Below are 10,515 nucleotides of genomic sequence, written 5' to 3' on the forward strand. Positions count from 1 at the left end.
CCCAGCCCTGACCTATGCTCTTGTGCTATCATTACATTCTCTCTCTCTCTGGTCTTCCTCTGGTCTCTCCTTTATCTCTGGTCTCTCTCTCTCTCTCTCCCTCTGTTCTCTCTCTGGTCTCTCTCTCTCTCTCTCACTCTCTCTCTGGACTCTCTCTGCTGTGGCGGCTCAGTCTGGGGATGCTGGTGTGGTCTCTTTGCTGTGGGCAGGAACCACTCAGCCTCCCCTCTAGTCTCCTCCTCTGCCTCTGTGTCCCAAACCAAACAGGATTAGCATGCCCTCCAGACAGGGCTAGGCCCAGGCCCAGGCCCGGTATCCCTCAGCCCTGGCTCCCTGCTCAAAGCCACAACTCCTTGGCCCAGGCAACAGGAGAGAGAAGAGAGAGGAGAGCCACCCCACTCGCGCTCTCTCTCTCTCTCTCCTTCCTCTTACAATGCCTGCCTGTCTGAATGCTGTCGCACTGATTAGGCTAATAGTCAACTATACTTTAAATAGGTGATGTGGTAACAAGGCATTGCATAGAGAAAGATTGAGTTGTATCTCTATGAGGCATTGTAAGACTTCATATGCGGCTCTGTTATATCATGTTGACGCGATCATGAGGTATTATCAGCCATTTTGAGTCTGTTTGCCACCTAGAAAGACATAATAAGATTAGGAATGGAACATTATAAGGCCTCATGCAAGCCATGACAGGCCAGTTAGATCATTTCCACACACTTAAAACGGTTAGCATGAATCCAGACATTTTTGGTTGATCACTTCCGTCGTGAACCGAAATGTGGGGGGTAACATTTGTGTCAGTCACTGAGCGTTCGACTTGACAGTGGAAACCCTCCGGATCGTCTGGATGTTGGATGTACTTCACGTTGAGCTCTGCCCCTGTGGCCATCCATCCAGGTCCCAATGGGATAGACTGATTTACGAGTCTCCCGCTTCAAAGTGGCAGCCCTGTGGAGGCAGCGGAGGCCCTCTGAGAGGCCCAGGCACTCTGACAAAGAGATGACAAACCTCTCTCTTCTCCTCAGCCGCCTGCCGCCTGTCATCTTTTCCTTGTTGTTATCTGCCTCTATTGTTTGAAGTCCCACGCCTTAACAATACAGTGTGTATGAGTGAAAGCGTGTCTGTGTGTGTGTGTGTGTGTGTGTGTGTGTGTGTGTGGCATCCTCTATGTATGTGGGGGTATGGTGAAAACAGGACCATGTGACTGGAAGTAAGTACTGGAAGTAAAAACAAATTTAAAAAAACGTCATATCATATACAGGTTGGCTTTCCCCATCCACATTTGGACAAATCGTCAAGATAACTGTGTGTCATTGAAAGAACACCAGGCGGTTCTTGGAATCTGCTGCTCATGTGTCTGTGTTGTCTGGGGGTTGTGTTATGTGTTTTATCGTGGTATGGTGTGTTTGGTGTGTTGTGTTTTGTACATTTATGTAGCATCCTCTGAAGTGTGTTGGTCTGTTTCCCTCCATGATCTGGAGCAATAAAACACCCCCAGACACAGAAGCCAAGACACAAAACACCCCCCAAAAAACTGAAGCCAAGTCTTGGACTAAATCCCTCTTTCAATGAAAATTCTTCATTGAAGACATTTCTAAATGTAGAACTAGGCTTTATCTGGTTCCGGGAAACAAGCACTCGGGTAAGTTAGCTCAGAGGCTGAACAAAAGCTGACTTTATCTATGGACTCTTACTTCAGCCTTTTCAACAGGCAGCTATACATCATGTGTGCTAAGTCAAGCTTTTTTTTTTTTTTTGGGGGAGGTTCCCACCATTTGAGAGGGATTTTCTTCCCAGGAATCTGGGTCATTCTATATCTCTTATAGATAAAGGTTGAAATGGCCAGATTACTAATGACCTTCTCCCAATGTCGACCAGGTGAATGACATTACCAATATAAAGTCAAGTTATTGACTTTCTTTTATCTTTATCTTACTTTTCTTTATCATTGAATATTGCCTCCTGTTTCTCAACTGAATTTTGGATTTATGAATGTCTAGAAAAGTAAGGCAAGGAAAAAATATAGAGGCCTTTACAAATGCTCCCAAAAAATGTATGGGCATGCTTCCAAAAACAGGAAAGAGAGGGAGGGGGAGGGTGAGGAGTAAGAAAGACCCTTGCTTATCTTTGAAGCGAATATCTTGTAGTGCTGACAGGTTTGTCCATGTTTTATTATGGAGAGAGAGTCGGAATCCCCAGGGGGGACCGATCAGTCTAGCCAGCTAGGAATCCACGGCCTCAGTCTTCCATCTCCAGCCCCGGCACATCCTCTCAATCCCCAGCCTCGTCTTCCCAAGTCTTCCAAGCCTCAGTCTTCCATCTGCAGCCACAGTTACAGTCCTCTAGCTTTAGCCTTATCTCTAGCTCCAACCCCAGCCTCAGCCCCACTCCTCCAACCTTAGCCCCATCCCCATCCCCATCCCAATTCCCCCCCCAGCCCTATACCCCAGCCCTATACGCCCTGTCCTGGTCAGATGTAGTCCCAATTGCCTGTCACAGTGCTTCTGTGCGGTGAGATCAAATGCCAGCAGACTCGGTAGCAGCCAGCTCTATCTGCCAGCCCAGAATGTCACCGGAAAGATACATGTTAATGCCTTAAAGAGTTTTGCAGTGATCCTGCTCACTCATTCTCTGTCTCTGTCTCTGTCTCTCTTTCACCGGCTACCGCAGGACCTGCTCAGAGACGCAGCTCTTAGTAGTAGTGGCGAGAATCTAACATGAAGTTTTAATCTGAGGTGCTGTCGAATGCTAGGCTAAGTTTTGCACTGCTGATTAGATTAGCAAAATGCCCCCTGAAATTGTTTGTCTTTTTTAAGTGCATGTCTGGAAATATCAGAGTTATTGGAAGATTCCAGAAATCCCAAATTACAGCCAAGCCAACGTTGGTTTGCAGTGAAGCACAGTAGCTAGTTCAGTCTCTTTCCAATGACATATTGTTATTTATATGGCAGTGAAAGAAAAAAAAAAAAAAAAGGAGAAATCCAAACCGGTGCTTTGCTTCTAGACGGGTCCTGTTTCTCATCTCCAAATTGCAGTTTAGCCTTGTCCCTCATTTGTCCATCGGTTTGAAGGGAAATGAAAGCCTCTCTTTGCGCTGCAGGTCGGAGAGAAGGACAGTGGGAGTGGTCGGGCGGCACCGGCGTCTCAAAACTCTAGTCAGCTGTCCGTCTGTCTGACTGTGCGGTTGTCAGAGCAGTCATTTGCAGTAATCTCCCCGTGCCCGAATGCCAAAACACAGAGTCTATTTTAAAAGGCAGGCTGCTTTCATCAGAGGCTAAGAATGATTCGGAGATACCAGAAGGCCACATCTAGTGAAGTGGCCGAGCATAATAGACGGTCCTGTCCCTCCTCTAGACCAGGGCAAGGCAGAGGAGAAGAGAGTTTGGGTAGAGGGGAGGTTCAGGGTTTAGATGATCAGATGCCATGGGCGTGTGCGTGTGTGTGTGTGTGCGTGTGCGTGTGTGTGTGTGTGTGTGTGCTGATTAGTTCATGTTGGTCATGTACTATGTGGTGGGAGCAGTGCACTGGAAATCTACTGAAGCCTTGTCTGTTTTATGTTTAGATTCTGCTTGGTCAGATGGTGCTAGACATGTGCAGATGTGCAGTGTGTATGTGTGTGTGTGTGTGTGTGTGTGTGTGTGTGTGTGTGCACGTGCGTATACAGTATGTCCATCCTGAGAGGGCAATAGGTGTGTTTAGACCCAAAATAAATCAGACAGATTTAGGAAATCTGTGGTTCCTGGCCTTGATTGGGCATCTCTCTCATGTGGTTGACATGTTGATGACAGAGGTTAGGAGATCAAAGTATACAGCTGGATCATCCGATTACTGAGAAGGTTCTTGCTGACTGTGCAGAGTGGATGGGTTGTGTGTGTGTGTGTGTGTGTGTGTGTGTGTGTGCGTGTGTGTGTGTGTGCGCGCACACACACGTGTGCAGAGCCCATCATACCTCCCATCACATCACTACTTTATTCTACTACTGGGGCTATTTTAAAGCGTTTTAAAGTATTTCTTGATTTCTTTTTATTGACCATGATACATTGTGTGACTCACTTCGTGAGCTTAGAATTATAAGGTTCTATCTCCGTTTAGGGCAGTTCAGAGATATTGAGCGTCAAAGTTTTTACATTCCATTATGTTTTGTGAGATGGAACCTTTGCATTTTATGAATTACTAACTCAAAAATGTCAACATTTTAAAAAAAATAACACCACACAGGCATTAATAAACACCTAATGGATCAGATTATGTAAAAAACTAAATTTTGACAAAAATGGAGATAGAACCTTATAATTCTAACGTCACGACTTCTCTCCACTCTCTCTCCTCAGCTGGACGACTGGAGAGTGGGGTCCCTGCAGTCGCTCCTGTGGGGGAGGCCAGCAGACGCGTCATTTCCGCTGCCTGCGTAAGGTCACCTACCAGAGGGAGGAGGTGGCGGTCCACTCTCTGTGCCCTGTCATCGCCCCTGCCCAGGTGCAGCCCTGCCACACCCAGGCATGCCCACCCGAGTGGAGCGCTGGAGCCTGGTCACAGGTGGGGTCACACAACTTGGCACACACACACACGCACTTCTGGCAGACACATACATGTACAGACACACTATTATCTATAGATACACACATACACACTATTAACTATACATACCTGGACAGATTACAGGAGAGCCAAAGGACTGACATTTGGGAAACTGGCATTTTGTTAGTTTTAGGCACTATAGATACATTTGTATCTGGCGAACGTAAAAACACTAAACAACATTCATCTGATGTCTCAAGAGGGAAGATATATTTTGATATGTTACCCACCCATAATTACCGGTGGAATTATGCAAACATCTATGGTGGCCCGAATGTAAGGAAAACACTCCTCTGCCCTCTGCTGGACGAATCGTGAAATGCAAGATCACTGGCCTTAAAATAGCACAGAAACAGTAGTGAATTCATGAACGTCTGAAAACACTCAGATAAAATGTCACCAAAAAATCATAGAGTGATTTTTCTTGTCAGTTCCTATAGATTTTGCTCTGAATCAATATTTTCTGAATGCCTGCTACGGCCGTGTGGATAGAGGCTGTGATACATAGTCATGGAATTTGACAGTGTAATCCATCTTAGTCAGTGGTGACAAGGATGGTGACAAGGATCTACACCTGCTCTTTCTATCTCACAGTAAAAGCCTGTCTGTCACTGCTGCTACAGATATTTGGAAGAGCATTTATCCTTAATTAAGGGTCTACTATAGTACCGGTATGTGCATTACACAGAATGTGTACAACTACTTAAATTCAACGTCTTTTCATATCTTTAACATAACTTAACATACCTAACTACAGTGTGATATGTGAAATACTGTCAAATACTTCACGTGTGCTTGATTCAGTTTGCCTGGTACAATAGAACCAGTGGAATCATAAATCCAGTAAGTCAAGGATGGAACAAACAAATGCACATTAAGTATTTTAAAGTATTTCACCTACTATTTTCAACCCAGGGTTGAGACTTTACTGCCTCTTATTGACTGCATCCACCACAGAGTACTTAGTGTGTGACACACACACACACACACACACACACACACACACACACACACACACGCACACACACAGACACGCTTTCACTCATACACACTGCATTGTTAAGGCGTGGGACTTCAAACAATAGAGGCAGATAACAACAAGGAAAAGATGACAGGCGGCAGGCGGCTGAGGAAAACAGAGAAGTTCAGACTAAGTTTGCTCCCCTCTTCTCTTTGGCTTCTCGCAGTGTTCCAAGACGTGTGGGCGTGGCATGAGGAAGCGCAACGTGTTCTGCCGGAGCACAGACCCGGGTGCCAAGGCGGTGGTGGTGCCGGACAGCATGTGTAAGCCACACCACCGACTCAAGGGTCAGGAGACCTGTGTCATGCGCCGCTGTCCCAAGAATGAACGGCTGCAGTGGGTCACGACCCCGTGGGGCGAGGTAGGGACACTCACAGCTTGCAAACACAGCTTGGTACAAGCACACACATTCACACTTGATTTGAGTGATTCTTTTAGGATTCAGTTGTTTTGTGGGTCCTTTCAAAAAGAAGAAAGAAATGCTCACACGCACGCCCGCACGCACGCACACACACACAGACACACACACACACACACACACACGCACACACGCACGCTGGCACGCACGCACGCACGCACACACACACAGACACACACACACACACGCACACACGCACACACGCACGCTGGCACGCAGGCACACACACACACACACACACACACACACACATCAAGCGTACTAATGCTGTGTATCCCCACCAGAACAAGAATCCTTCAGAACAAACATTTATGAATACCAAATCTATAACTATGACACAGTGGTTATGTTCGTTTAGCACTTGAGCGCCGTTGCCATGGAAATAGACACAGGGTGACCTTGTGGTGCTCGCTCCCCAGGGGACAAGTTGAGCTGTTTTTCTCCTCTGAGGGACTCTTAATGTTCCTCGATTTTCTTGTCACGCACTACTTTCCTCTCCCACCACTGAATACCAAATCAACCTCTAGCATAGCCGCTACCTTCTATGCACTAGTTGAGATCTGGTATAAATAACAAAAGTATAAGCAATATACAGTAGTTGTAGCTTCATCTTGTGCTCTGAAAAGCTAACTGCCGGTCCCGCAATCTTGATTATACTGTACTTATCCGATCCTTTAAGGTCTACACACGTGTCTACTCTACACTCTGACTCTACTACCTCAAACCAAAAAAGGTTCTAAGGCCTTCTATTCGTCCCTGTGGGAGAAGCCTTTGAAAAAAAGCTCTCTTTGGTGCCACGAGGAACTCTCTCTGTGCTGCTTCATGACATCAAAAATTGTTCTTCAAAGGGGCGTATAGGGATAAGCATCTAAGGAGTAGCAAGTCTCCCAAGTCAGATGTGTTGCCTCCCATAAATAACATATGCTCCCGTCTGCTCAACAATTGGCATCCGTGTCGTAGAGATGGGAGGGAAGTGCACGCCCAGGAAATCCAGCTATCGTTATTCCTCCGAGTCCTCCATTTCAGTCTGAACTCCACCGACACCGACCCAAACTCGTGATCTGTCTCGAGAAGACTCTTTCTGGAAGATGTTTTACTCCCTTCTTGTACTTCTCAAAAACTTGATTATTTCCCCCCCCCCCGATGTACCGCATAACAGTACTGTACCTGGTACAGATGGTGAGAGACTAAGGGATTAGGGGCTAGGGAGCCGTTTGGAACCAGGCCTAACGATGTCTCCCTTACCGCAGTGTTCTACGTCCTGTGGGTCTGGTGTGTGGAGGAGAGAGCTACGTTGCGGGGAGAGGGACTCTCGAGGGGCGGAGTACGTGGAGTTCCCCGCGAGGAGGTGCAGGAACCTGCCCAAGCCCTCGGTGGACCTCCATCAGTCCTGCACCAGGGGGCCGTGCCCTGATCTTCACCCCCCCGGACCCCCAGGCAGGACGACCAGCGCAGTGGTCTTAGGCTGGTACTCCTCCCCCTGGCAGCAGGTAGGACCACCCTCCACCCACTACTACCCTCTGTCCTCTCTCTTACACACCTGGAGCTAATGCATACAGTATAGGTCTTCAAAATGTAAAAAATAAAATAAGAGAAATCATACCTTGCTGCTATAAGGTGACACAGCAGTGCTGCACCAAGTTCATAAGCTGTCCTTTGTCCCTAAACGTGCAATTACACGATTTTGACAATAGTGAAAAAAAGAAAATATGACTAATTTCTTTATATTTAGTTAATACTCTGCCTTTTGAGGACCAATACTGTATGTCAACTGCATATGTCAACTAAAAGCTATTAGTGCTTGGTTAAGCTTGGAGTTTTGTTTTTTTGCACTTTTGGGATGTCATTGCACAGAGACCTTTTTGAACATGAGAGACTCAGTCATCACTTTATTACTTTATTACTGTAGTATTACTTATTTTACTGATATACTTTACTTATTATTATGTTTTTGTATCTTGATGCTGTCATCATTATTACAACCCAGCATCCATATCAGCCCGTCTTGAAACCCCTCAACAGTGTTATCTGTGTTTGCCACGCATGTCAGTTGAATTTGGTAATATGATTCATTTGATAAAAAAAAATGTGTGTTAAAAGATTAATCGCGAGTGTTAGCGCGTTAACATTGACAGCCCTAATATATATATATATATGTTTGAATGGGGTGGGTTCAGTTTAGTGTAAGATCTGCTCTCTCTGTCGTTAAGCTGAATGGCGGTGGTATTCATGTGGAGGTAGAGTATAATGTATAATGTCTGTGAAGGCAACCTCTTAGTGTTTGATATCTGACTACCCTTGATCAGGCCTCTCTGATGTCGCTATGCATGTAGACTGTCTCTCTTCCCCCCCTTGACAAGGCTCGAGGCTAAGGAGATGGTGTGCGTGGTGTTCTTGTGTTTTATCTTCGGTCTCTCTCTGTCTTCTCTCCCACACTGTTTGCCTTCCTCAGTGTTCTGTGTCCTGTGGGGGAGGAGTGCAGAGCCGCTCCATCCAGTGTCTGCGTCAGGGACGACCCGCCTCTGGCTGCCTACCCCACCAGAAACCTGTCACTTCCCGTGCCTGCAACACCCAATTCTGCCCTGCACCTGCCCCGGCCCCTGCTGCCCCACCTCCGGCTGCTAGTCCTGGTCCTGGTTCAACTATCAAAGGTGAACACTAAACACTTCAACTCCTCTGCAGAGTTCCTGGTTGACGTAGCCTATCCGAGGGGGGGGGGGGGAAATGTGGAGCAATTGTGAGGACTGGATCATTGAGTTGAATCATTACATTCCAGTCCTCAGCTCTTACAGGAGTGGCTCTACCGTAGGGCCTAGGGGCCCGATTTGGAATTCAGGAAAATATACACTATAGTAAAGTTCTGTAAGTTTGAGCTTAACAATATTCCTCTGAATCCTCTCTCCGTCAGATGACCAGTCCTGTGTGGACTTCTTCAGCTGGTGTCACCTGGTCCCTCAGCACGGCGTGTGCAACCACAAGTTCTACGGACAGCAGTGCTGCAAGTCCTGCTCAGGCAAAAAGCAATAAGGCTAGAGGACTCAATTTCCCATGAGCCCCTGGCTGCAATGTTCCTGAGGGAAATTACAGTACATAAATGGGCTACGCCTCTAAGGACGCCGTGGTTTGAAGTAGATTCGGGCCATAATGCACAAGAGACTTGAGGGCCGGCAACTTTTTTTTCTTCTCCTGAAGTACTTGACTAACAGCGATTAGACAAACAGACGACAATAATCTCTATATGTCTGGTGGATTTGTACTAAAGTAGGCAATGTGGGTACAAACTTTTATGCTCATCTGCCAAAGCATCATTGTCTCTTAACTGGAACTACAGTAACAACAGACATACACAACAAATAAACATGTAAATATATATGTTTGTCATTTTGTTACGTCTTCTGACATCGACATCCAGCTCCAAGCCATCAAGCGAGCTTGAAGGATATTTGTATTTGAGCTCTCATATACAGTATTTGGTACATCAAAAGGCACCTGGTTTCAGACTACTTTTTAAGTTATTACAGCTTTTGTATGATTTTGCATTTGTCAGATGTACAGCTGGTTTTGTTATCTATGTGTAACAAACGTTTGTTCCGGTTATACACGTACCTGTATATCACAATATCGCAACAGACCTTTGGTTCTATTGCACGTACTGTAAGTGTAAAACTTTAAAATACATTTAAAGTCGATTACAACTCCCATAGGCACTTATCCTACTTGGTTCCTCTGTCTTCCATGTTTCATTATCGGTGCTTTATTGTGTTATACGAAAATTGTGCATTCCATACATGTCAACGTTGTGCATACATGGCTATCTGTGTATGAGAAAGAAAAAAAACATGTTTGTTTACTCATTATTGTAAAATGTAATGTTTTTTCTATTTCCTCATTGTAGTAATACAGTATGCTCCAAATGTCCTGTGAATATTTCCTGGGTGTAATTATGACCGTTAGCTATGAAAATGTGATCTTTCGTATCCCCATCCATCATCCATTATGAGGGAGCATCCTCCAACCTCTGTCTGGCCGGTAGGCAGCACTGAACCCAGGTCAGCTCATGTGGAGGAGATTTACAATGCTAAATCATTAACTAGCGCTCAGCAGCCCAGAGAGGATCTCTCATCCACTTCCACTTATTAATGAAAATCAACGCCTGCAGGCTAGATAAAGATAATCAGTTGTGGGGTTAGGGGGTGGATGGGGGAGAGCGGGTTGTTGGAGATGTGTAACCCACCCGCCCTCCTGTATTAGCCATGAGGGTGATGTGATGTGAGAGGGTGGGAGAACAGCGTCTCCAGCACAGCTCGGGGGTTTGTTTGGAAAATGTCAGCAGCCCTCACCTCCCCACCGTCCATCCCCTACCCATGACCCCCACCTGATGTCAAGTGTCAGTCATTGCTATACGGAATACCTCGTCACATCGCAGTCAGTCCCATTATGCACTAAAGTCATTAGGACCATACACCAGGGGGATGACGTACTTCCATAGTCGTAT

At 46.0% G+C, this 10,515-nt stretch overlaps 1 protein-coding gene across 1 annotated transcript in view; it reads left to right on the top strand.

Moving 5' to 3' along the window:
- The window catches only part of adamts18 (ADAM metallopeptidase with thrombospondin type 1 motif, 18), a gene marked incomplete at both ends in the record, with an annotated part of 45,921 nt that extends 36,874 nt beyond the window's left edge, over window positions 1-9,047 (top strand). Inside the window, 5 exons of the mRNA XM_080528144.1 lie at window positions 4,335-4,539; window positions 5,769-5,963; window positions 7,271-7,510; window positions 8,473-8,671; window positions 8,929-9,047. Coding sequence (XP_080384270.1) covers window positions 4,335-4,539; window positions 5,769-5,963; window positions 7,271-7,510; window positions 8,473-8,671; window positions 8,929-9,047 — 958 coding nt within the window. The remainder of the gene's footprint in view (window positions 1-4,334; window positions 4,540-5,768; window positions 5,964-7,270; window positions 7,511-8,472; window positions 8,672-8,928) is intronic.
- Between the last annotated feature and the right edge of the window lie 1,468 nt (window positions 9,048-10,515).

The sequence above is a fragment of the Nansenia antarctica genome (genome assembly GCF_963989245.1).
Source record: "Nansenia antarctica genome assembly, chromosome: 4".
NCBI classification, from domain to species: domain Eukaryota; kingdom Metazoa; phylum Chordata; class Actinopteri; order Argentiniformes; family Microstomatidae; genus Nansenia; species Nansenia antarctica.